At 36.5% G+C, this 25966-nt stretch overlaps 5 protein-coding genes across 11 annotated transcripts in view; 3 read left to right on the top strand and 2 right to left on the bottom strand.

The window, feature by feature from the left end:
* Positions 1-5631, top strand: part of LOC116290762 (SANT and BTB domain regulator of class switch recombination) — a 23978-nt gene extending 18347 nt beyond the window's left edge. For all 4 annotated transcript variants that reach the window (XM_089032693.1, XM_089032694.1, XM_089032691.1 and 1 more), the window contains exon 26: positions 4834-5631. In XM_089032693.1, the coding sequence (XP_088888819.1) occupies positions 4834-4867 (34 nt within the window). In that variant the 3' untranslated portion in view covers positions 4868-5631. The remainder of the gene's footprint in view (positions 1-4833) is intronic.
* A 7-nt stretch (positions 5632-5638) lies between these two features.
* LOC116290798 (uncharacterized) lies at positions 5639-7240 on the bottom strand. The gene is made up of 2 exons (XM_031697908.2): positions 7133-7240; positions 5639-6578 (listed from the first exon to the last, which is right to left on the bottom strand). The coding sequence occupies exons 1-2, from the start codon at positions 7137-7139 to the stop codon at positions 5881-5883; spliced, it is 705 nt and encodes a 234-aa protein (XP_031553768.2). The 5' UTR covers positions 7140-7240; the 3' UTR covers positions 5639-5880.
* A 1391-nt stretch (positions 7241-8631) lies between these two features.
* LOC116290815 (E3 ubiquitin-protein ligase rnf146) lies at positions 8632-10983 on the top strand. 3 transcript variants are annotated; one of them, XM_031697941.2, is made up of 3 exons: positions 8632-8834; positions 8938-9698; positions 10214-10983. In XM_031697941.2, the coding sequence occupies exons 1-3, from the start codon at positions 8732-8734 to the stop codon at positions 10217-10219; spliced, it is 870 nt and encodes a 289-aa protein (XP_031553801.2). In that variant the 5' UTR covers positions 8632-8731; the 3' UTR covers positions 10220-10983. The 3 variants fall into 3 exon arrangements, with proteins under 3 accessions (XP_031553801.2, XP_031553794.2, XP_031553788.2); XM_031697934.2 differs by having other exon boundaries at positions 8938-9739; XM_031697928.2 differs by having other exon boundaries at positions 8938-10983.
* A 442-nt stretch (positions 10984-11425) lies between these two features.
* Positions 11426-14931, bottom strand: LOC116290805 (1-acyl-sn-glycerol-3-phosphate acyltransferase epsilon). Of its 2 annotated transcripts, XM_031697917.2 has the most exons (11): positions 14614-14931; positions 14390-14465; positions 13723-13838; positions 13453-13508; positions 13183-13216; positions 12766-12856; positions 12642-12691; positions 12128-12239; positions 11977-12047; positions 11775-11827; positions 11426-11696 (listed from the first exon to the last, which is right to left on the bottom strand). In XM_031697917.2, the coding sequence occupies exons 1-11, from the start codon at positions 14827-14829 to the stop codon at positions 11483-11485; spliced, it is 1089 nt and encodes a 362-aa protein (XP_031553777.2). In that variant the 5' UTR covers positions 14830-14931; the 3' UTR covers positions 11426-11482. The 2 variants fall into 2 exon arrangements, with proteins under 2 accessions (XP_031553777.2, XP_088888828.1); XM_089032702.1 differs by lacking the exon at positions 11977-12047.
* A 312-nt stretch (positions 14932-15243) lies between these two features.
* On the top strand, positions 15244-21093 carry LOC116290840 (uncharacterized). Its single transcript, XM_031697952.2, has 9 exons — positions 15244-15350; positions 15757-16268; positions 16411-17067; positions 17777-17864; positions 17962-18011; positions 18350-18462; positions 19110-19197; positions 19523-19732; positions 20156-21093. Exons 2-9 carry the CDS (start codon positions 15759-15761, stop codon positions 20336-20338), a joined length of 1899 nt encoding a protein of 632 aa, XP_031553812.2. The 5' UTR covers positions 15244-15350; positions 15757-15758; the 3' UTR covers positions 20339-21093.
* The last annotated feature ends 4873 nt before the right edge of the window (positions 21094-25966 follow it).

Genomic DNA, 25966 nt, shown 5'->3' with positions numbered 1-25966 from the left:
TATACATGGTATCTTGAAAGCCCATCTGCTATTGTCTCATCTGATGGTAGTTTAGTACAGTATCTTTTAACTGGGTATATTCTATACAGTGTATCTTAAAGCCCATCTGTTATGTCTCTTCTTATGGTAGTTTAGTACAGTATCTTTAACTGGGTAGTATTTTACATGGGTTAGCTTGAAAGCCGATCTGTTATTGTCTCTTCTGATTGTATTTTAGTACAGTATTTTAACTGGGTAAGTATATTCTATACATGGTATGTTGAAAGCCCATCTGCTTATTGTCTCATCTGAGGGTAGTTGTAGTACAGTATCTTTAACTGGGTAAGTATTCTAGACAGGGATGTTGAAATCCCACTGCTATTGTCCCTTCATCTGATGGTAGTTTAGTACAGTTCTTTAACTGGGTAAAGTATTCTATCCATGGGTATCTTGCAAGCCCATCTGCTATTGTCTCTTCTGATGGTAGTTAGTAGGTATCTTTAACCTGGGTAAAGTATTCTATACATGGGTATCTTGAAAGCCCATTCGCTTTATTGTCTATTTGATGGTAGTTTAGTACAGTATCTTTAACTGGGTTAATTATTCTTGATACATGTGTATCTTCTTTAATGGGTAAAGGCCCTTGCTTATTGTCTCCTTCTGATGGTAGTTAGTCAGTATCTTTAACTGGGTAAGTATTCTATACATGGGATCTTGAAAGCCCATGGGTAAGTATTTATACGCTAAAGCCCATTGTCTCTTCCTGATGGTATTTTGTACAGTATCTTTAACTCGTTATTGGGTAAGTAATCTATACATGGGTATCTGCAAGCCCATCTGTTAAAGGCCAATTGTCTCTTCTTTGGTAGGGTAGTAAGGTATCTTTAAACTGGGTAAGTATTCAGAACAGAGTATACATGGGTATCTTGAAAGCCCATCTGCTATTGTCCTTCGGATGGTAGTTGAGTACAGTAATCTTTAACTGCGGTAGTATTCTTATAAAGCCCATATGGATCAATTGATGGTAGTTTAGTACAGTATATTAACTGGGTAAGTATTCTATACATGGGTATATTGAAAAGCCCATTGCTATTGTCTTTCTGATGGTAGTTAGTTTAGTACAGATCTTTAACTGGGTAAGTATTTTACCATGGGTATCCTAAAGCCCTCTGTTATAGTCTCTTTAGATGGTAGTTTAGTACAGTATCTTTAACTGGGTAAGATTCTATACATGGGTATCTTGAAAGCCCATCTTGCTATTGTCTTATTCGATGGTAGTTGTACAGTATCTTTAAACTGGGTCGGTAAGTATTCTATACAGTGTTATATGTTGAAAGCCAATCTCTATTGTCTTTCTGATTGTCGTTTGTACAGTATATTTAACTGGGTAAAGTATTATATAAGGGTATCTGATGAAAGCCCCTCTGCTATTGTCTCTTATGACCCCACCCACCGACCGCGACCGTTTCGTACATTATCTTTAACTGGGTAAGTATTCTATACAATGGGTATCTTGAAAGCCCATCTGCTATTGTCTCATCTGATGGTAGTTTAGTACAGTATCTTTAACTGGGTAAGTATTCTATACATGGTTATCTTGAAAGCCCATCTGCTATTGTCTCTTCTGATGGTAGTTTAGTACAGTATCTTTAACTGGGTAAGAGTATTCTATACATGGGTATCTTGAAAGCCCATCTGATTTGTCTCTTCTGATGGTAGTTTAGACAGTATCTTTAACTGGGTAAGTATTCTATACATGGGTATCTTGAAAGCCCATCTGTTATTGTCTCTCTTCTGATGGTAGTTTAGTACAGTATCTTTAACTGGGTAAGTATTCTATACATGGGTATCTTGAAAGGCCCATCTGTTATTGTCTCTTCTGATGGTAGTTTAGTACAGTATCTTTAAACTGGGTAAGTATTCTATACATGGGTATCTTGAAAGCCCATCTGTTATTGTCTCTTCTCGATGGTAGTTTTAGTACTAGTATCTTTAACTGGGTAAGTATTCTATACATGGGTATCTTGAAAGCCCATCTGCTATTTGTCTCTTCTGATGGTAGTTTAGTACAGTATCTTTAAAGTATTCTTCTATCTACATGGTATCTTGAAGCCCATCTGCTATTGTAGTCTATGGTAGTGTAGACAGTAACTCAACATGGGGATAAGTATTTAGTACTAGACATGGTAAGACCCCGTTATCTTATTGTATCCTCTTCTGTATCTTTTAACGGTAGTATTTATACAGGGTATTTAAGTATGCTTTATAAGGTCATTGGGTACTTTAAACAGCTAGTTTGTATGATTCGCGTGGTAATACAGGGTATCTTGTAAGCGGGGGGGGGGACGGAAGGAATGAGGAGCAGTATTTTACATGGGTTGGGGTAGTGTGTTGAAAGCTCATCCGCATGGTTAGTTTAGTACCATACCATGGGGGGTCTTTATGGATGGGTGTTAGTAGAAAGCCCTCAGTTTATTATCTGAGTTGGTAGTTTAGTGGGGGGACGGTGAACTGGGTAAGAGGGGGGTAGGGGGGGGGTGGGGGGGATGGGTATCTTGAGCCCATTCTGGTTAGGGGGGGCGGGGCGGGGGGGGGTTGTCTCTCTGATGGTAGTTAGTAGGGGGGTATCTTTGGGCGGGGTGGGGCGTGGCTGGGAAGTATTTTCTGGGGGCCCATCTGTATGGTGTGGGGGTCTTCTGATGGTAGTGTAGTACAGTAACTTTAACTGGGTAAGGGGTGGTATCTGGTGGAATTGGGGGGGGGTCTGAGGGGGGGGGGGGGGGTGGTAGTTTAGGGTATCTTTGGGGTATGCTGGGTGGGGGGGGGTACATGGGTGGGGGGGGGGGGGTTCTGTCTATTGTCTTCTGATGGTAGTTTGGGGGGGTACAGTTATCTTTAACCCTGGGTAAGTCGTTCTATACAGGTATCTTGAAAGCCCATCTGCTATTGTCTCTTCTGAATGGTAGTTTAGGTACAGTATCTTTAACTGGGTAAGTATTCTATACATGGGTATCTTGAAAGCCCATCTGGTATTGTCTCTTCTGATGGTAGTTTAGTACAGTATCTTTAAATGCGGTATTAACCTGGGTAAGTATTCTATACATGGGTATCTTGAAAGCCCATCTGCTATTGTCTCTTCTGATGGTAGTTTAGTACAGTATCTTAACTGGGTAAGTATTCTATACATGGGTATCTTGCAAGCCCATCTGTTATTGTCTCTTCTGATGGTAGTTTAGTACGGTATCTTTAACTGGGTAAGTATTCTATACATGGGTATCTTGCAAGCCCATCTGTTATTGTCTCTTCTGATGGTAGTTTAGTACGGTATCTTTAACTGGGTAAGTATTCTATACATGGGTAGTTTAGTACAGTATCTTTAACTGGGTAAGTATTCTATACATGGGTATCTTTAAAGCCCATCTGCTATTGTCTCTTCTGATGGTAGTTTAGTACAGTATCTTTAACTGGGTAAGTATTCTATACATGGGTATCTTGAAAGCCCATCTGCTATTGTCTCTTCTGATGGTAGTTTAGTACAGTATCTTTAACTGGGTAAGTATTCTATACATGGGTATCTTGAAAGCCCATCTGTTATTGTCTCATCTGATGGTAGTTTAGTACAGTATCTTTAACTGGGTAAGTATTCTATACAGGGTATGTTGAAAGCCCATCTGTTATTGTCTCTTCTGATGGTAGTTTAGTACAGTATCTTTAACTGGGTAAGTATTCTATACATGGGTATCTTGAAAGCCCATCTGCTATTGTCTCTTCTGATGGTAGTTTAGTACAGTATCTTTAACTGGGTAAGTATTCTATACATGGGTATCTTGCAAGCCCATCTGTTATTGTCTCTTCTGATGGTAGTTTAGTACGGTATCTTTAACTGGGTAAGTATTCTATACATGGGTATCTTGCAAGCCCATCTGTTATTGTCTCTTCTGATGGTAGTTTAGTACGGTATCTTTAACTGGGTAAGTATTCTATACATGGGTAGTTTAGTACAGTATCTTTAACTGGGTAAGTATTCTATACATGGGTATCTTTAAAGCCCATCTGCTATTGTCTCTTCTGATGGTAGTTTAGTACAGTATCTTTAACTGGGTAAGTATTCTATACATGGGTATCTTGAAAGCCCATCTGCTATTGTCTCATCTGATGGTAGTTTAGTACAGTATCTTTAACTGGGTAAGTATTCTATACATGGGTATCTTGAAAGCCCATCTGCTATTGTCTCATCTGATGGTAGTTTAGTACAGTATCTTTAACTGGGTAAGTATTCTATACATGGGTATCTTGAAAGCCCATCTGCTATTGTCTCATCTGATGGTAGTTTAGTACAGTATCTTTAACTGGGTAAGTATTCTATACAGGGGTATCTTGAAAGCCCATCTGCTATTGTCTCATCTGATGGTAGTTTAGTACAGTATCTTTAACTGGGTAAGTATTCTATACATGGGTATCTTGAAAGCCCATCTGCTATTGTCTCATCTGATGGTAGTTTAGTACAGTATCTTTAACTGGGTAAGTATTCTATACATGGGTATCTTGAAAGCCCATCTGTTATTGTCTCTTCTGATGGTAGTTTAGTACGGTATCTTTCACTGGGTAAGTATTCTATACAGGGTATGTTGAAAGCCCATCTGCTATTGTCTCTTCTGATGGTAGTTTAGTACAGTATCTTTCACTGGGTAAGTATTCTATACATGGTATGTTGAAAGCCCATCTGCTATTGTCTCTTCTGATGGTAGTTTAGTACAGTATCTTTAACTGGGTAAGTATTCTATACATGGGTATGTTGAAAGCCCATCTGCTATTGTCTCTTCTGATGGTAGTTTTTATTTGCTCTTCTTTCAGACAAAGAAATCGAAAGATTCCACTCAAAACCTAACCGTGTGGAATCGACTGCCAGAAACAGCTCAGTTTTCACTGGGACATAAGAACTCTTCTGCCTTCGTCAACAAGGAAAGATTCTCAAAGTAGTGTTTATATTCCAATTTCCCATTGACACTATTCATTTATTCAACTATTTCGTAATGACATAAAAATGGACACATTGCAACACCCATATCACTATTCATCGTTACATGTGAAGGAGTTAAGACGCGTTTTGCTAACATTTGTTTTTAGAAGCCATTTGCGTTAAAAACAAAATTAAATTATCTCTTAGTCTAATTGTTTTTAATGACAGCGTCGAATATGTAATGCACCTTTAAGGTATTGTGATGGCGATTAAAATATTTGCTGAAACAATTAAATGTAAAAGGAGAGGAGAGGAGAGAAGATGAGAAGACTACCTTTTCTACTCTCAAAAATCAACCCTAATTAATTCAAACTCGTTAGAGCTGTGATCCTGGGTCATACATGGGCTGTATAGCGGCTGCCAGAGGCGCCTTCACATGCTTTCAGTTAGACCCCGTTGAGCTGCGCCACTGCTGTACCTTGGGGTGGTGATTAGCGATGATGAAAAGTTTTTTTAGGAACAAAAAAGTGCATAGTTTCATCGCTTTGTGTTAATAATATTTTTATAAGGATATCGACTATCATCATTTCCCGATTCGTTTTGTTTTCTTTTTATATTCTTTCCCCTCCCCCCACAGTTTCTGTCGCAAATAAAGCCTCCCACGCAAACAATAAACAAACAATTAAACTTTTCTCATGCTTGTTCTTAATTATTTAATCTTTTCTCGTTAATCCATGCATTTACAATAACATCTTGCGTACCGACTCAACGTTATCACAGTACCTTTGATATATCGTGTAACATCTGATCAGTAATCAAATTTTAACTACACATGATTTCTTCGTACAGTTTAAATAAATTTGCTTTAAAATGATTTATGAACAATTTTGAATTCCAGCTCCGGATCCAATCAATTCCTTCGATATTCAAAATATCTGTTATTAAGTCCTCAAAGAGGCTCCTCGGGCTCTTGAACGTGCGCGAAACCGTTCCTCTTGTTCTCTGAATTTGTTGCCAACTTTCATTAATCGTTGACGATGTCCTCTCATTTCTTTCTCTAATTCTTTCCTCATTTGGCCATGAATCTTTCTTTGTCGTAGTCTTTCACGTTCCATTTTGTGGATCCTTTCTTTCTCTTTCCTTCCATGATGATTGGTTCTTTCTTTCTCGATTTCTTCCTCGCGTCCTCGATGTTTACCACGCAATCCTCGGGACTGATCTATGGACGTGGGTATATTCTCAGAGATTACAGAAATCGCAGAGTCAGGCGAAAAACCATTATCACCTGTCATTCTTCTTGTTTCGTGTCTTAGTTTCCTCTCCCGTTCTCGTTCCCTTTCTCTTCTCAGTTCATTTCTCAATTTCAACTCTTCCTCTCTCTCCCTTTCTCTTTCTCGTTCCAATCTTCTCAGTCTCTCTCTCTCTCGTTCCCTTTCTCTTACTCCCATTGAATCTTCAGCTAATTCTTGGAGTTCTTTGTCTTCTACGTCCAAAACTTTGCCGGGGTATTTCAACGGCTTAGGTACAGGGCGTTGGAAGATATCTTCATCGTCAGCTGAAACTCTCTTGGAAAATGACTGTGACAGAGCGCTGGACAATGTAAACACCGCCAAGAGGAGTAAAACGGTGCTAAGAGAACCTAAAAATCAGAGATAAAAGTGACAATAAGACTGATGATTCTAGTACTCACAGAACTAGAACTAACACGTGCATGCATTCTTTTTCAGTTTGCCCAGTTGCTAAAAAGCCGGGCTCGTTATTTTATTTTTATTTTTATTATACGCTTGAATTCATACCGCGCCCTCACAAAGTACAATTACAAAATGTCGTTGGAAAGAGTAAGCAAATCATGTATTCCACACATGCGATATTGACTTGAAATATCCCTTGGAAATGTACGGGAAATGGTTCTACCCGACAACAGCTAAAGCTAGTAGATTTTTCCCCCCTACCATTTGAGGTGACCTTCCAAAATTAAAGAAAATCAATATTTGGCAGGTTTCGTTGAGGCACCTTTGCTTATTGTACCTTTTAGTACGCTGCAAGACACTGGTACCCTCAAATCACAGAGAATCGCTCTCTTCATGCAGTAAAAGCATAAACTCGATCATAATTTCTTACCGCATGTTTATAGATTTCAAATAACCATAAAAAGATACTGGCATTGATTTTTTACTATTTATTGTTACTTACCTGCCATGTCTTGGCTAGAACCCTGGTCTGAGCTATTATGTGCTGTTGTTGTGGCGTTTGTCGAGTTTTATATCCTATGTAATCTCAAGATAAGAATGCCAGTTTGTGTGGAAATCCCACTCTCGTAAACCAAACATCTGTCATTATTCCCATCCAATGAATTTTTAAGCGCATTTTTTTCTTGAAGCGAGATTATTTTAAGTAATTAAAAATCGTTTACGGATATTACGCGTATTGTTCAGAATAGTAATTTCACGCCTCTGTGTTCAATTTAGAAACATCTTCTGTGGGAAAGAAAAGTGTGTGAAGAATTTCCGATTCTTAGAGTGAGATTCTTAGAAAAAGATGCCATTTAAGATTCTCAAGGGCTCGTGGTGCCTTAAATTGAGAATAATGGGTTAGTTTTGATATGCATTGGAGTAAAAAGTAAAATCAAAGTACACAATTAAATCTAAAAATTTTCTTATACGCAAAAACACTCAAAACACCTGTCTCATATGAATTACTTTGGTTTTGAAAAAGTGACGAAAAAACCTCCAAAACACACCAAATACTTAACACTGCTAGCTTATACAGGACAAATACTTTCCTACGTGTTTTAGTACGGGAAATAACTAGGACAATTTATACGGAAATCGCTGCAAAATCACTGGAAATAACACGGCATTTGTTACAAAAACAATAATGAATATACAAAGTATGTCATTGATTAATATTAGGATCAAGAGACCATGGCCTCTTGCTAAAATATACTATATTGATTATTTGATGTTTGAAATCCCGAAGAAAGGTTTTTGTTCAAGGTACTAGCTATCGTAATGATAATCTTTACAGAATCTAGCGTTTCAGTTTTCAATTTCCGTAATCTCACTAAAGAAAGCGTTAGTTTTTCCCCATGGCACGGGCGGACCGGTTTATATATATATATATTCTAGCTGCGATTCGCATTTTCAAACAAATAATTCCTTTCTGGACTGGTTTAGGGAGACAAAAAGGGTACTAAAGTATGAGCACATATTGAGCATTCTTTGCTACTTGACGCGCAATTTTGTTGGTCATGAAAAAGTGGTTTGCTGTTGACAGGCATGTGTGTCATACTACTATATGGTCTGGGCTGGGCTGGCCTGGCTTGGCGATTTCTCAAAAAAGATCATGTCGAACTTCTTGCTAAAAGTACAAGTCGTTTTTACTTTACTTGTTGCAGTCATCCCTTGGGAAATTTGTCGTACAACTCATGCAGTGGGATTTAGCAATATGGACGCGAGCCCCCTTAAACGTAACCAAGACACGACATACTACCCCTCCCCTCCCACCACACAAACCACGGCTTGATTTATTCTAAAACAAATGAAAAAGTGTGAAAGATGGAGAAAATAAAAGAGAGACTCGAAAGAAACCATAGATAGTAGACAGACACGCAGAACGAATAGACAGACGACAGACAGACAGAATGAGGACAGACAGACAAGTATTAAGTACCCGTGGTTCTTTGCGTCTTTTCATTGAGTAGGCATGGGTACCAGATGTCAAACCTAGTGTTTTCTTCAAAAGTTGGTTCATTTTTTAGCCCAAATTTAATGTTATTTACACCCGATCGCCATGGCAGAACGAATTGAGAGAAGTTCACCTCAAGAAGACAGTTCTTCATCCACTAAGAACGACTTAAATGAATCCCCAAATCCTCAAAACGGCGAAGAAAACGGTATGTTATTTGATCAGTCCTCTTTCAGTTTCTCATCAGATAGTAAAGCGAAACATTCAAATGTCCTCAATAAACTCAAGCTGTTGTTTTTCTTCTTCAACAGATGTCGAAGAACAGTTACTTCAGGATGTGGTGGAGGTAGATTCTCATCCTGACTGCCCTGTCTGCTTACAGCCAGCTTCTTACCCTGTAAAGCTTCCTTGCGGCCATATTTTCTGTTTTCTTTGTATCAAAGGAGTGGCTCTTCGTAGCCGTAAATGCGCTATATGTCGACAAGCTATCGCTGCTGACTTCCTAGACAAACCTACTCTTGTTAAAGTGTCTACCAAAACTGAGTTGCCGTCAGAAACAAGCTGTCAAGATGAAACAGAGAATGATTACTTATGGTACTATGAAGGCAGGAATGGATGGTGGCAATACGATGACAAAACATCCAGAGAAGTTGAGGCTGCTTTTAAAAACGGAAAACGCTCTTGTACTCTACTTATTGCTGGCTTTTTATATTTAATTGATTTTGAAAATATGTTTCAAATGCGGCGAAATGAGCCAGGAAGACGAAGAAGGATTAAGAGAGACAAACGAGATGTTGATAGTAAAGGTGTTGCAGGAATAAGACTGCAACCTTCAAAACCAACAACATCTAACAAACAGGACACATCTCTTTCCTCCCCTTCCAGCACGACTAGTGACAATCCTGAAAGAAATGACAATGAAATAAGTGCTGAAAGGGTTGCGAACCAGAATTGTGAAGCAACCCGCCCTGATACTAGTGATGGTGCATCATTCTTGTCTGATGATCAGGGGGGTGCTTCAAGCACTTCTGGTGCAAAAGACTCGGGATCCCCAAGCAGGGATGTTGATTCGGTAATTACAAGTTTTGAGTCAACATCTTTGAGATAATACAGGTTGGAAGCCTGGTTCACACTAGTGACACAAGCATAAGCATAACAACAAACACAAGTGCAGATAGTACTTAACTGGGTGTTTTACTAACTTGGAAAGACTATCTGAGCTTGGATAGTGCATGCTGTTATGCTTTTGTTTGCATTGCCAGTGAAGCCTTATACATAGGACAGTGTCAACAAATTTGATATCATTGGGTGTCTGTGTTAACTTCCCTAATCTAGAATCGAATGCCATTTTGCATGGTCATCCAAGCCACAGTGAAGGCCCTAGTTATTTGCAGATTTATTTTATAGACCAAAGCTTCTTCAAATCAGATATTCTATAGATATTTTAAGATTCTGAGTGTTGGTCTGGCCTTGGCTCTTCCTGCACAACAGTCTGGTGTTCAGCAGAATCAACTGGGTGGTGCTTACAAGATCATCCTTGTTTCATAACAATTACCACAATATAAATGCTAGTTTTGTTTCTTTCAGAAATGATCCCAGAATCTAGGTTCTACTGGGATGTAGAGCCAGTGAAAGGGTGTCAGCACCTACTGCTCAAAATTGGTAGTTTGCAGTCTTAACCAATTCAAGTAAATAACATAACCAACAAGTATAACTGCCATGTTGGTTGGTATGAAAAGAAAGCAGTAACAAAGTATTTTTCATTCACCAACATGGAGCTGGTAGTCATGAAAATCATTAATGTGATTGAATGTTTGAAAGGTTGTAAATAAAATATATTGTCATAAGATTCATAGCTAGTTCATGTTCGTGTTTCAAAAGTACACTGCAATACATACATAAATATATTATATATATATGTATACACAGAATCCCTAGAACTTTGACAATAATATTTAGCGATGTATACTTAATATATACATATATGTGTATATATATATTGCTATATTGTCAAAGTTTTAGGGATTTAGTGTATATTATGCTGGAAATCTAGTAGCTAAGTATAAAAGATAATTCTCAGACTATTTATGTCAACCCTCCCCTGAGGTCCAGAGATTATTTATTTATTCTCACTTAGGTTTGCACACTAAAACTGCCCAAAGTGAAATAGAATCTCTGGAGTCCATATCGTATGTCAATTCTATATTATCATCAACTTAGTTTTTTTTTTGTACATAGAGGAAATACTTCATTTCAAATACTTTATCAATTATTGATTCAAATTATTTTATTTAATACATGTAGCTGCTGTTCGTAGAAAAAATGTGATTTTATTAATAAATTTTAAGTTCAGTTTGTGATGAGTTTAATTGTTGATATATCAGGAATTAAAATTAGTTATTATTTTTGAACAAACTGCAGTCTGTTCCTCATCCCTAACATTGATGCAGTCTTTGCCTACCCCACCCCTCCTCCCCCAGTAGGACTAAGGATTGTCAAGTTAGCAAGAGAGTACTAATGCAAGGTAAGAAGTCTTGTTTGATTGTTACAGTAATGATGAAAAGGTAAATTATACACCGTGAAAAGATGAAAAAACTTGTTTGATTGTTAGTGATCTGAAATTTCTGTCTAGCTTATCTGAGTAGCTATAGCTTTCTCAACCAATCTATGAACAGAGCACTAATGGAGGGTAAAGTAGTGTATTTGATTGCCTCCTGAAGAAACAAGCCACCCTCTACTTAAACTTCAAATTTACCTGTAGTTAATTTAAAACTACAAATTAATGTACAAGCTACAAAGTTTTCTCAAAGCTTTTTAATATTTAACTAAGACTGTGCTGATAAATAAAAGTTGATATTATTTACGAACTGCCATAAAAAACAAGCTTCCAATGCCGGTCAATAACCACATTTTCCAGTAAAGTGATCTTCCAGTCTTCGTACCAATAAATGGAGTCAAGACAGCCAACCAAAATAAGAAATAGGGTGTGGTCCTATACCATGGTAAACGTCGACGTCGTGGGATTCCTGGAAAACTACCTCCTCCGTTCTCGTAGAATCTTTCCATGATTCTGTATAAAAAGAAAATCATTAGAAGAGTTTCTGGGAAAATTGGTGATAGATGTTGAGAATGAAGAAAGAAATCTTACTTGTCCTTCTCTATATAACAGTTGTATAACCATTGCTTTCTCTTTTCTGAATCCTATGAAAAACCAAGGAATAAAAGTCAGACTATGATAACAGATTTTGGAAGTTACCTGAACAAGGATGATCATCATCAAAGGAGATTCAAGTAAATTTCCCTCCCCAGTTGGTTGGAAGGTGAAAGTATAATGTGATAAATAGCTTTACCTTAGGAATATCTTTAGCTTCATATCGATGACAATAAATATGAATCTGCTGATTTCGGGACTGCAGAAAATCTAAAACAATCAAAAAAGATAAAAATACTCAACAGAAAATCAGGAATGTGGCAGAAGTAGTTGATGATAGTTATTGTTACCTGGCATACTCTTGGCAGGTAGGCGTGGTAAAACATTGTCGTCGACACCTTTGTATGCAATAGTCAGATCATAAACAGCATCTATGTATCCATCAAGCTGATCTATGCTAATCTGAAACGTATAAAGGCAACAATATAATGAATAACGACAACGTATCTGTCTGTGTCCGCATGCTTGTCTGTCTGTTATAATAATCTGCCTTCTGTCTGTCTGTCTGTCTGTGTGGTCGAATTAGGGGTCATGCATCTCTCCATGTTCTCCATCTTAACATTCTTGTGTTGCTTGTCGGATTAAGCCTTACTGGAGCCTTCTCTGTCTGTTTGCCTGTCTGACTGTTGTTCTGCCTAGCTGTAGAGTCTGTCTGTCTGTCATATAGTGGTGGCTGTCTGTCTGCCTGCCTGTCTGTCATATAGTGGTGTCTATCTGTCTGGTTGGCTTGGTTGGCTATTTGTTTACGAGTCTATCTGTCTGTCTGCCTGCCTAACTAGTGATTGTCTGTCTGTCTATACTCACTTCAGTAGCCTTAGTTCTTGGTGTCAACACATGTTCCAGTTCCTTTAACCCTAAAATAGACCAAAAACACAAAATTAACTACAATGATCAATAAGTAAGAACATTAATCTTTAATAAGTTGTACCTTGCTGTCTGGCAAACTCTTTACTTTTCTCTATGGTGTCTGGATTTTCAACATTGTATCTTGTTCCTTCTGGGAATATCACTAACCATAGCTGAAAAAATACAAGAAATAGATAAAATATGATCAATAAAATTTAAAAGTTTTTAACTGTCCTGAAGTCAGTCCAGATAGAAAAACAATTGTGCCCTTGAGCTTGAAAACATACCCTGGCCTAACATCCTCAGTGACTACCTATATTCAAGAAATTGGGTTACTGGTTTTCCCTATCTGGACGTCCTGGATGATGGCCAGAAAATAAGTTCTATAAGTTACTAGTATATCAAAGAATAATCATGATTCTTGAGAGTTCCAAATGAAGGATAAAGAATTGATACAGTCTATACTGGAGGGTTCTAAATATTTTTTGGAATTACTTACTGGAGTTTTGTAATTCTTGAAATGAGCTAATTTTCTAGGAAAAAAAGAAAAACAAAAATTAATAATAATAGCAACAACATGCACAATGACAACGACAACAATAATGATAACCGCAACAATGATGATAATATTAATAATATACTAATAACATTAATAATTAAGTTCTTGCTACTTTCATATAGCCCCTTTTAATAATATTAAGAATAATAATAGAACTTAATTTTATGTTGGAAAGTGAATAGACTTTTACCATTAACAGGCAGTACCTACCTTTCCAACTGAACCTGGTCTTGATTTTTTCCTCTCTTGACATACACACAGCCGTGCTGGAAAAATATATACCAGCGTTCAATATATAACTTGCATTAGAAATCAAACAGCCACAATAATAAATGACGTAAATAAGTGCTGCTTGCTTTGATGAATTGGTTTGGCATCAGTCTGTTGTTTACAACACATCACAATTGTCATGGTGACACCCTTTCTAAAAAAATGCATTTACATTTCTTCAATACATTAGCAATATATAATGGCAAATACCTGGGCAAAGTAAAATCCGTAGAGTGGCAAATATCGTAGACCATTTTTTAATACATATCTGATGTTTCCTAGAGATCCTTGCCGTATTGCTAGAAGGTCTGCAACTAACCAGTCCACTTAAAAAAGGAAAGTGTGTTACTTATAGTAAATTAGCATGTAATCTCATAATTTTTAGGGGTTGCATTCATCATCGATGAAAAGTCATTCATCAATCCATCCTTTAAATGGTTCATTAATTCTTCCTATGATCTGTCCATCCAATTATCCTTTCCTGCATTAATTCAATCATGCATTAATCACCCATCCATCTAATTTACTTATCACAACCTATCAAATTCTTTCATTCAAATTGTTTCATTCATTTAATCCTTTATTCATTTACATAATGACATCCATCCATCTATTCATTCATTCTTGTATTCATTCATACAATCAATCTATCCATCCCATCTAGCATACATCACATCCCATTCCACATGTCTATTGATACATCCATCGCATTAACATCTATTCATCAATCCTATTCCATCCTTTTCTTCTTTCTTTCTTGCATTCATTCATTCAATCATGCATTAATCATTCATCCATGCAATCCATCCATCATATGCAATCTATCCCTTTAGACATGCATTCATTCATTCATTTATTCATCCATTCCCATCAATACCTGTACATTGGTGATTACATATCAATATGATGTTTTCTTTTTTGTTCCAAGGAATCTTGTCTCCATAAAAAATAACCTAAGGAAAAGAAATGAAAGCTCATACCAGAATTTAATATGCTTAGACCCACAAACACACCTCCAACACACCCCTTGTACATTAGTGTCATCTATTAAACATATCAATATAAAATTCACTTCTTCCGTACACTAAAAATCTACAGTACCTCAGCTCCAGTGTACGTCTCAAAGAAGAAACATATGAGTGACTGGTACATGTCGTACATGAATTCATCTCCTCGTTCGTAAACTCTTCGAGGGAGAACAGAAGAGACTAGCCGCCATGACATCCAAATGACAAGATACTGAGGCGCTACTCCTAACATGGTGGCCTCTGGAATAGCAAACCTCAGGGATTGCATGTAGCACAATGCAGTCAACATATTGGAAAGATTATCACTCAATTATTTCTCTTATGGATGAATGAAAATAGGCTTTTAACTTGACATTTGTTCCTCGATCACTAGAAATATCAACGTGGTCTGAGCAGTAACCTATGGAGTTCCTGTGGTATAAGGAATAAGGGACAGACTAAGACTAGTAATGACACAGGAAGCCCATACAATACGTAGCTTTTTCAATATTATCAAAAAAAAAGAACTTGATATTTTTCAATGTTATTTTATTTAAGATAAAAGCGTCATTTTGATGCATAAGTTTTTATCTATATATTGTTTGAAATGAAATGCAATAAAATGAACGATTGGTATGATTGGTATCTACCCTCCCTTCCCCTAATGGAAATCAATTTGACAAGTCAAAACGAGGCACTCCCGCGTAAATTCTCCATGTATACATGGGTCAACGCACGAAACAAAACGAAATGGTTGAGTGAAAATTGTATTTTGCGGGTCTTTTAAAACCCATTTTTTTGTATTCTTGGTAGGAAACACAACCTCTTGAAGTAAGTTATCCATATAAGATATATTCAATAATTGTTATACAATTTTCCCCCTTGTTTTTAGGCAGACAAGTGCATAAACGTTGTCAAAGTTTCCGTTTATTCTCATCAAAATATGCTCAAATTTCTGTCAAGTTTTATTGCTCTGTACAAGATATTTTATAGCTGACTATGCTATATGAATATAAGCTATAATTTACTTTCTTCTTTAAGGATTGAGTAATTCCTATAAATATATAGTAATTGTTTGAAAACTTAAAATTGTTAGTCGGAAGTTGTAACATTTCACACTTTTAAGGGAATATTTGGGGGAATATTGAGTTGTACAAAAAATAAGTACTTACTTTCATTATCATAATTTATGTATGTTCTCTTGGTGACTTATTTTTTCTCTTTTTTTTTCTTGCAGTTATGGATGATTTGCAGAGTGATAGAAAAGAAGATGATGATGATGATGATGATGACAATGATGAAATTATCATAATAGAAAACCCTAATCCCAAGCCAAAACCACCATTGATTGTACTTTGTGAATCTGACGATGACGAAGAGCCAGAAATAAATAGAGAGAGCAAAGATATCATATCACTCGATGATAGTCTTATCAGTCCAGATATTATAGATATAGTATCTGAGCCAGAAGATGTGGACCAAAATGACAATTCAAGCGTGGATAACACTATATGTTCAAACAAATCCTCCTGTTCTAGTTATATTCCATCATCAACATCATGTATCAATCCTATGCCAGATTATATCCCTTTAGAGTTACCAGACTCCTGTGATACTGATTCATCGTCAAACAATCATGCAATTACTGCATTAGATAAAAATAAGAGACTGTTAAAGAAATGGTATGAAAAGTTTAAAACAAAGAATTCCAGGTTGTCGTCACATAAATCAAGTTACACATGTCCTGAGGTACTAGTATTGAATCTTTATTTTGGTATTAGGGGCACCAATATATAGATAGCTCTTTATGTATTCAATGTTATTATACTATAATTCTTTCACAACAAAGTTATTATACTATATTTTGATATATGTATTTTTGGTGTTTCAGTGTAGAGCAGAGCTATCCACTGTTAAGATGTTGGACAGGCATGTTCAGTCTCGACATCCAAGTAGTATCCATAGATATCAACACAATAACACTAATGCGAAACTTGGAAGTGAATGTCATAGCAATGGAAATGCATCACAACAACGTTTAAAACTTAATCCTCTAAAAAGCCCTATTTACACCGGTAGTGCAACATGTTCTAGTATCTCTAATACAAGTACATGTACGTTAACCAAGAATGATCAAGAACCCTCTAAGATTGCTGCATTACCTTCATTAGTTAATAGAAGAACTGTTGTCCATCAAAATGACAAAGTATCAACAGCTACTAATACTACATCTGGAAGATCCTCCACAACTGATGGTATTAATACAATCTGTCGGCCATTAACGGTGGTTATATATTCTCCTAACAGTGAACGAGGTGGAAATGATAGATTTGTTCAAATTAGTCCATTATCGAGTGATAGACAAAATATGAAGGGCAATGAAGCAAGATTAGTCAATGGTAATGGGAATAAGCAAAGTGATGTTATAGAATTGTTTGATTCACCTTGCCGAGACCCTGCTGCTGTTATTGCCATAGATGAAATGACAAGAAGAAGTGAATCCATAAGTACTAGTCCTTGTAGTGTTGGACCTCCTCCATTCAAAAGAGTAAGTTAGGTTTTCCTTTTCAGACAAATAAATTTCATAATTACTTGAAAAATGTCTTGCTTTCAGTAAGAATGAAAATTTACACTATTAGGGAAAAAATAGATTTTCAAAATTCTAATGCCTCACTATCTTAGTTTGATAAAACCTTCTGAAGTATTGAGGCCTAGGGAAAAAGTGCTTCTAAAAGATGGCCCTAGTTGGACCATTGTCAAGGTGAAATTACTGTATAGCAACATCAACAATTCCTTTCACATCTCCCTGCACCATCTTAAAAAGGTAGATCTTTGTATCAAAGTGAGATGAATGGTGAGCTTGCAATGATCGAGGGCGGATCCAGGGGGAAAGGGGGCTGAATCCCCCCTTAAGCAGAAAACAAAAACAAAAACAAAACTGAAGAATTAGATTTTTTTTATTGTTTTCTGTTGTGTTGACGGAAGAAACTTGATTAGCCCCCCTAAACTCAATTAGCCCCCCCCCCCCCCTAAAATTTTGGCTGGATCTGCCCTTGATGATAGAGACCTTTTTCAACACTTTGAATAATATATTATTATCCACATGTCTCTATCAATGTAAGGTCACAGTTTATCTTGCTTTGATGCAAAGGCACAGCTACCTCTTAAAGTGGCACAGGGAACTGTGAAAGGGACTATTGAGTATCTATGTTATATTTAGTCTATAGATCTATAATATTTCTTTCTTATTTATTTAGCAAAGGCAAGATCCTCTGATCCTGCTTTCAGATGATGACAATAATGAACAAAAAGCTACAAGAAAACCTGCAAAAAACAACAAGAAAGGTTCACTTGTACACAGTTTCTTTCCTAATTCCTATACTTTTAAGTTTAAAAACTTTACTTTGTTGGAAATCTAATACAAAGATTTTTTACATTTTAGACAATAAGGGAAAAGGGATACCTATTAAGAAAACATTTTCTTGCTATATGGTAAGCTCTAGTTACAGCGCCATGTGCAAAAGTATGACCACATTTTAATGTATTTGCTTACTTCTATGCTTGTACTTTTTCATGTCTAACAAGCTTTTACATGCCACATCTGATATAACAAGCCAGCTTCCCATTGAAATGTGTCATACAAAAGCCTGTGCTTAAATGTATATAATATATTAATGTGGTCATACTTTAGTGTGTTGTGCTGTGACTATTCCTGCATTGCTATACTTTTGTTATGTTCTTGTCAGTGAAATGAGGCTTTTTTTTTTTTTTTTTTTCAACTGCATACATCAATGTTTATCTGAAGTATGTGTGTGTGTCATATTTTTCAGCATGGAAAGACATTCGCTACACTAAAGGCATTATTACAACACAACAAAGACAAACATAAACATAAAACTAGCACTAGTAAACTAGTAAAGGGAAAGAAAAGGTATTCCCTGAGGTAAGCAAAACATCAAGAGGATACTAGCACCAGTAGTACTAGTAAAGGCAAAGAAAGGGTATTCACTTCCTTCCTTCCTTCCTCTCTCCCTCCCTCCCTGCCTCCCTCCCTCCCTCCCTTCCTTCCTTCCTTCATTTTTTACTTCATTTCTTTTTTGTCATTGTTAAGTTTTTCCTTTGCTGACAGGCTATATTATTCTATTTTATTATATAGATATTGATGAAATACCAGGTTTTCTCTAGTGTCAAAACTTGATATCTTTACCAGTGGAAGATACCATATCTTTCACACGTGAAGATATCGCTGTTGAATCGGCTTGCTATTTTAATAAAGAATTTTTGAGCTTTTGTTTTATTTAAGTTTCATCGATATCTATATAATAAACAGAACATTACATGGCCGCTTGGAGATACGAATTTGATCTTCTCGTGTTCAATTTAGATATCTCATTTGTTCGCTGCGCTCACTCGTGAGTTATCAATTGACCACTCGAAGATAAAATTCATATCTCCGCTCGCCCATGTAATATCCTCTATAGATATACTATAAGGCTGAAAATTACTATTTTAATATTATAAGAACTTAACAAACTTATGACATTTTTGACATCCATTGTAATAGATGATGCTATTCTTTTTTTCATGTAGACCAAGAAACGATTTAAATGTCCGCCCATTTCCTTCATCGTCTCCCCCCTCCATGGATAAGCTGAAGACAATGAAACATATTGTCATGGTATGTATGAAGTTGCTATAATCCATCCTTAAAGCTTTGTAAAGCCTATTTTAATTTTGTAGGTTGAGGACATCGTAAGGAGGGTAGTGGTAAACCATTTAATAATAGTAATAATAATAATAAATAATAATAATAAAAATAACTAATGACAACATTTCATTGTAACTATATACAGATATATGCTTCTCTTGTCACTAATAAAGGTTTCAATGTGAGGCTTGGTGCATGATGCTCGGTCATTCACAACAGGAGAAAAGAATTGTGAATTAATTAGAACAACTTCTGGCACTGAAATTGAGAGTTTTGTTTGTTTGCTTTTTATTAGATTGATATTGACAACTGGCAGAAGATCTTTGATTCAGACCTGACGTTCTCTCCATCTACATTTGTGTGGGGTTTTCACGGAGGATCTACAAGCTGGAGACCACCTGTTTCTTCATCCCTGCTGAACAACTTACGAAGAATGAACTGCTTTTACTTGCACCCTAAATGTGGCAGGTCTAAAGATGCTGCCGACTTTGCTCTATGTGTCCAGGTATGTATGTACCACTGACAACCAGAAAATCCCAGGTGATCTGAGGAAAGACCATCAGGCAATTATATCGCAAGTCATGTTTTCGAAATAAGGTTTCAAGGTTTACTTGCAATGGCCACCATATGCTCAAGTGAATTAAGCATGTAGTTGGTTGATGGGGTTGAATCTTTTTCAATCATGGAACTCATGCTTTGCACACCTAGTCAGGTCATCTGGCTTGGTTTAAAAAAAACATCTTGCTATAGGGGGTTATAGGGGGTTTGCACCATCATGTGACGTCAGCCATGTTAGATGATGGGAATGATACTAATGAGTAGGGACGATTGTTTGGCTCTCTATCATGGCCTCTGGAATGTGATGGTCCAAAGCACCTTTTTTCTCTAAATCCCATTTTTTCATTCCTTTCATCCATTTATTTTCCAGGCAGGAAAACTGGATGTTCTGCTGCCAAAAGAAATCATTTTTACTGTACTCTCAGGTGATAGAGGATTTAATGAGCTACAAAACCAGTTGTCTTTGTCTAAGAGAGAAGTGCATATAGTCAACCCACACCATAAGACTATTGACACTGTTCTTACTATCCTTAATAGTATTGCAGACAGATGACCATCATTGTCATTCCTATGGTACCACATCTCACTTCACCCCTAGAGTATTTCCTATTTCCACCCATAGCCCTATAGTATGGCCACCCAACCCAACACCTCCATATGTCACACATTGGTTTCCTTATATTTCCTATATACATATTACCCCTGTTTATTTGGTTGGGTTCCTATCTCCACCCACAGCCCTATAGTATGGCCACCCAACCCAACACCTCCATATGTCACACATTGGTTTCCTTATATTTACTATATCCATATTACCCCTGTTTATTTGGTTGGGTTCCAATCTCATACCCAGAGCCTGATTGGTTCAGAAAAGTCAATAGAAATGGCATTCCAGAAATAAAATGGTTAACACTGTCATGAAAATCTTAGAAAATAATTAGAGTTTTCAAGAACTAAATTTGCTTATCAAACAAACCTAAAAGCAGTTGCAAAGAAAGTTTTTTTTTTCTTGGTACTGACCAAGAAAAATGTCTGCTCTGGGTTGCTCTGGGTATGAGATTGGGTGGCTTCATTTTCTGTCCCCACAACTGGGTATCATGGTGGCTTCATTTTCTGTCCCCACACCACCCCTGTGATTTGAGGTAAGGTACACACCCATGTTTTCTTACATTGTAATTTGTGAACTGGAATGAGTTGTATAGTTGTTTTAATATATTAATGGTATTGGGTGAGTTCATGTTTACTTGTACATACAAAATAACTTTATATATGACTACAAGATAATAAAAAAAATTTTCTAAGAATTAATCATGTCTGTGTAGATGTCTCTTCATTTGTATTGTTCACTTGCATTTCGGCAAACAGCATGGACTATAGCCCATGGTTTGATCGATTTTGACACATTTTCGCACCTTTTCACAAAATATGCATAATTTATGAAAGATGCTAAAACGGTCATTTTTGGCCATTTTTGAGCAAAAAGCATGGACTATACCCATGGTTTTGAACGATTTTGGCCCATTTTCACACCTTTTCACAAAATATGCTTTATTCATGAAGGATGCAAAATAGCTCATTTTTAGCCATTTTTGAGCAAAAAGCGTGGACTATAGCCCATGGTTTTGATCGATTTTGGCCCATTTTCACACCTTTTCACAAAATATGCTTTATTCATGAAGGATGCAAAATAGCTCATTTTTAGCCATTTTTGAGCAAAAAGCATGTGCTGTAGCCCATGGTTTTGATCGATTTTGGCCCATTTTCACACCTTTTGAAAAGATATGCATTATTTATGAATGATGCAAAATAGCTCATTTTTGGCCATTTTTGAGCAAAAAGCGTGGACTATAGCCCATGGTTTTGATCGATTTAGGCCCATTTTCACGCCTTTTCACAAAATATGCATAATTTATGAAGTATGCAAAATAGCTCATTTTTGGCCATTTTTGAGCAAAAAGCGTGGACTATAGCCCGTGGTTTTGATCGATTTTGGCCCATTTTCACACCTTTTCACAAAATATGCATAATTTATGAAAGATGCTAAAACGGTCATTTTTGGCCATTTTTGAGCAAAAAGCATGGACTATAGCCCATGGTTTTGAACGATTTTGGCCTATTTTCACACCTTTTCACAAAATATGCTTTATTCATGAAAGATGCAAAGACGATCATTTATAGCCATTTTTGAGCAAAAAGCATGGACTATAGCCCGTGGTTTTGATCGATTTTTGCCCATTTTCACACCTTTTGAAAAGATATGTATTATTTATGAATGATGCAAAAACGATCATTTTTAGCCATTTTTGAGCAAAAAGCGTGGTTTTGATCGATTTTGACCCATTTTCACACCTTTTCACAAAATATGCATAATTTATGAATGATGCAAAATAGCTCATTTTTAGCCATTTTTGAGCAAAAAGAATAGACTATAGCCCATGGTTTTGATCGATTTTGGCCTATTTTCACACCTTTTCACAAAATGTGCTTTAGTCATGAATGATGCCAAAACGATCATTTTTGGACATTTTTGAGCAAAAAGCGTGGACTATAGCCCATGGTTTTGATCGATTTTGGCCCATTTTCACACCTTTTCACAAAATATGTTTTATTCATGAAAGATGCAGAAACGATCATTTTTAGCCATTTTTGAGCAAAAAGCATGGACTATAGCCCATGGTTTTGAACGATTTTGGCCCATTTTCACACCTTTTCACAAAATATGCTTTATTCATGAAAGATGCAGAAACGATCATTTTTAGCCATTTTTGAGCAAAAAGCGTGGACTATAGCCCATGGTTTTGATCGATTTTGGCCCATTTTCACACCTTTTCACAAAATATGCTTTATTCATGAAGGATGCAAAATAGCTCATTTTTAGCCATTTTTGAGCAAAAAGCATGTGCTGTAGCCCATGGTTTTGATCGATTTTGGCCCATTTTCACACCTTTTGAAAAGATATGCATTATTTATGAATGATGCAAAATAGCTCATTTTTGGCCATTTTTGAGCAAAAAGCGTGGACTATAGCCCATGGTTTTGATCGATTTAGGCCCATTTTCACGCCTTTTCACAAAATATGCATAATTTATGAAGTATGCAAAATAGCTGATTTTTGGCCATTTTTGAGCAAAAAGCGTGGACTATAGCCCATGGTTTTGAACGATTTTGGCCCATTTTCACACCTTTTCACAAAATATGCATAATTTATGAAAGATGCTAAAACGGTCATTTTTGGCCATTTTTGAGCAAAAAGCATGGACTATAGCCCATGGTTTTGAACGATTTTGGCCTATTTTCACACCTTTTCACAAAATATGCTTTATTCATGAAAGATGCAAAGACGATCATTTATAGCCATTTTTGAGCAAAAAGCATGGACTATAGCCCATGGTTTTGATCGATTGTGGCCCATTTTCACACCTTTTCACAAAATATGCTTTATTCATGAAAGATGCAAAAACGATCATTTTTAGCCATTTTTGAGCAAAAAGCATGGACTATAGCCCGTGGTTTTGATCGATTTTTGCCCATTTTCACACCTTTTGAAAAGATATGTATTATTTATGAATGATGCAAAAACGATCATTTTTAGCCATTTTTGAGCAAAAAGCGTGGTTTTGATCGATTTTGACCCATTTTCACACCTTTTCACAAAATATGCATAATTTATGAATGATGCAAAATAGCTCATTTTTAGCCATTTTTGAGCAAAAAGAATAGACTATAGCCCATGGTTTTGATCGATTTTGGCCTATTTTCACACCTTTTCACAAAATGTGCTTTAGTCATGAATGATGCCAAAACGATCATTTTTGGACATTTTTGAGCAAAAAGCGTGGACTATAGCCCATGGTTTCGATCGATTTTGGCCCATTTTCACACCTTTTCACAAAATATGTTTTATTCATGAAAGATGCAGAAACGATCATTTTTAGCCATTTTTGAGCAAAAAGCATGGACTATAGCCCATGGTTTTGAACGATTTTGGCCCATTTTCACACCTTTTCACAAAATATGCTTTATTCATGAAAGATGCAGAAACGATCATTTTTAGCCATTTTTGAGCAAAAAGCATGGACTATAGCCCGTGGTTTTGATCAATTTTGGCCCATTTTCACACCTTTTGAAAAGATATGTATTATTTATGAATGATGCAAAATAGCTCATTTTTAGCCATTTTTGAGCAAAAAGCGTGGACTATAGCCCATGGTTTTGATCGATTTTGACCCATTTTCACACCTTTTCACAAAATATGCATAATTTATGAATGATGCAAAATAGCTCATTTTTGGCCATTTTTTAACAAAAAGAAAAGACTATAGCCCATGGTTTTGATCGATTTTGGCCCATTTTCACACCTTTTGAAAAGATATGCATTATTTATGAAGGATGCAAAATAGCTCATTTTTAGCCATTTTTGGGGAAAAAGCATGGACTATAGCCCATGGACTATATATTAATTTTTTAAAGAAGACATAGGAACTAACTGTCATGGAGCCCATAGAGAAAGGGAACAAGGGTAAGTCACGTAATTTAGACAAAATATTTGGTCGTGGTTTAACAATGGCTTCCTTAAATATTAATAGCTTAGTTGCGCACATTGATGAATTACGGGTGTTTCTCACCGCATCTCCTGAAATTGATGTCCTGGCAATCAATGAAACAAAATTAGACTCTACCATTATGGATTCTGAGTTACATATAGAGGGTTTCGATATTGTCAGAAAAGATCGATCTCAGAATGGTAGAAACGGAGGAGGCGTATGTATTTACATGAGAAACAACCTGAGTTATCAAAGACGCGACGACTTTGATGATGGGATCTTAGAACTCATCACTATAGAAATCTTTAAGCCACGATCAAAATCATTCTTAGTTAGTACTTGGTATCGCCCTCCCAACTCACCCCTCGAGTTATTCACGACATTTGAAAAGCTCATAGATAGCATTGATAAGACAAATCTCGATTATTATTTGTTAGGTGATATAAATTGCGATCTCTTAGAACTAACGAGAACGAACCTAGCTTCATCTAATTGAATTGATATTTTGGATATCTATGGGCTTTATCAGCTATTAAATGAGCCAACACGTGTAACGCATAACACTAAATCATTAATTGACTTATGTGTGACAAACACTCCCGACAAAATTAGTAAGTCAGGTGTGTATCATCTTGGCATCAGTGATCACTCTTTAGTATTCATGACGAGAAAAATTCATTACGAGCCGTCAAAGGCTCGCAAAATTGAGGTACGTAACTTCAGAAATTTCGATCAAGACAAATTTTTGAGTGATCTCAAACAACTGCCATGGTCAGACATCAAGTCTTACGATGATCCGAATGATATGTGGATTCGCTGGAAAACCTTGCTAACCGAGTGTATTGATTCCCACCTGCCTGTTCGCCACAAGCGTGTGGGAAGGAAAAACTCACCATGGATCACAACGGAGCTAATACAGAAAATGCGGTCACGTGACCAATTGAAAAGGAAAGCAATTTCCACTAACAGTGACTTATTTTGGAAAAAATACAAAGAATCGAGAAACAGGATTAATAACGAAATTAGATTAGCGAAGAAAAAATACTTTACGGAAAATTTAGCACTAAATAAATCTGATCCTCGGAAAACATGGCACCTCCTTAATGATCTAAGTGCTCGAAAGGCTAGCAAATTTTCCGGCGTTTCCGAAATTAAAGTTGCCAATAAATCAGTAACCTCACCAAGTGAGATGGCCGAGATTTTCAATGAACATTTCACAAGTATAGGCCAGACTCTAGCCAATAAATTACCTCCATCTGACATTAAATTTGAATCATTTCTGAAACCTACAACTGGTAAAACTTTCGCTATCCAACCTCCAAGTGAGCAAACTGTTTGCAACTTGTTAGGAAGTATAAAGGAAAAGAAAGCTGCAGGCTTAGATAACATACCCAACAAATTGCTAAAAATGTCCGCCTCTATAGTGGGACCATCTCTCACTGTGATTTTTCGACAATCTATTAAAATGGGCATTTTTCCTAGGGAGTGGAAAATAGCGAAAGTAACGCCTATATTTAAAAAAGGGGAGAAAACTGACCTAAACAATTATCGCCCAATCTCGGTCATTCCCACTGCTTCAAAGATATTTGAGAAGATCGTTTATGATCAACTATACGATTATTTGAATGAAAACCAGT

The sequence above is a fragment of the Actinia tenebrosa genome, unplaced genomic scaffold (assembly GCF_029948245.1).
Source record: "Actinia tenebrosa isolate PJP-AT-01 unplaced genomic scaffold, QUT_ActTen_1.0 PGA_scaffold1__47_contigs__length_23844297, whole genome shotgun sequence".
Lineage (NCBI taxonomy): Eukaryota > Metazoa > Cnidaria > Anthozoa > Actiniaria > Actiniidae > Actinia > Actinia tenebrosa.
The sequence above is the reverse complement of the archived record's forward strand: the minus strand, read 5'-3'. Positions and strand labels throughout refer to the sequence as shown.

Excerpts from the sequence above, each read along its gene's own strand:
- LOC116290815 (XM_031697934.2), top strand. The coding sequence starts at position 8,732 with ATGGCAGAACGAATTGAGAGAAGTTCACCTCAAGAAGACAGTTCTTCA. Across the intron at positions 8,835-8,937 it reads TCAAAACGGCGAAGAAAACG|ATGTCGAAGAACAGTTACTT; the intron begins GTATGTTATTTG and ends CTTCTTCAACAG.
- LOC116290805 (XM_031697917.2), bottom strand. The coding sequence starts at position 14,829 with ATGTTGACTGCATTGTGCTACATGCAATCCCTGAGGTTTGCTATTCCA. Across the intron at positions 14,466-14,613 it reads AGACGTACACTGGAGCTGAG|GTTATTTTTTATGGAGACAA; the intron begins GTACTGTAGATT and ends TCTTTTCCTTAG. Across the intron at positions 13,509-13,722 it reads ACGGATTTTACTTTGCCCAG|CACGGCTGTGTGTATGTCAA; the intron begins GTATTTGCCATT and ends ATATTTTTCCAG.
- LOC116290840 (XM_031697952.2), top strand. The coding sequence starts at position 15,759 with ATGGATGATTTGCAGAGTGATAGAAAAGAAGATGATGATGATGATGAT. Across the intron at positions 18,463-19,109 it reads AAGAAAAGGTATTCCCTGAG|ACCAAGAAACGATTTAAATG; the intron begins GTAAGCAAAACA and ends TTTTTCATGTAG. Across the intron at positions 19,733-20,155 it reads ACTTTGCTCTATGTGTCCAG|GCAGGAAAACTGGATGTTCT; the intron begins GTATGTATGTAC and ends TTTATTTTCCAG.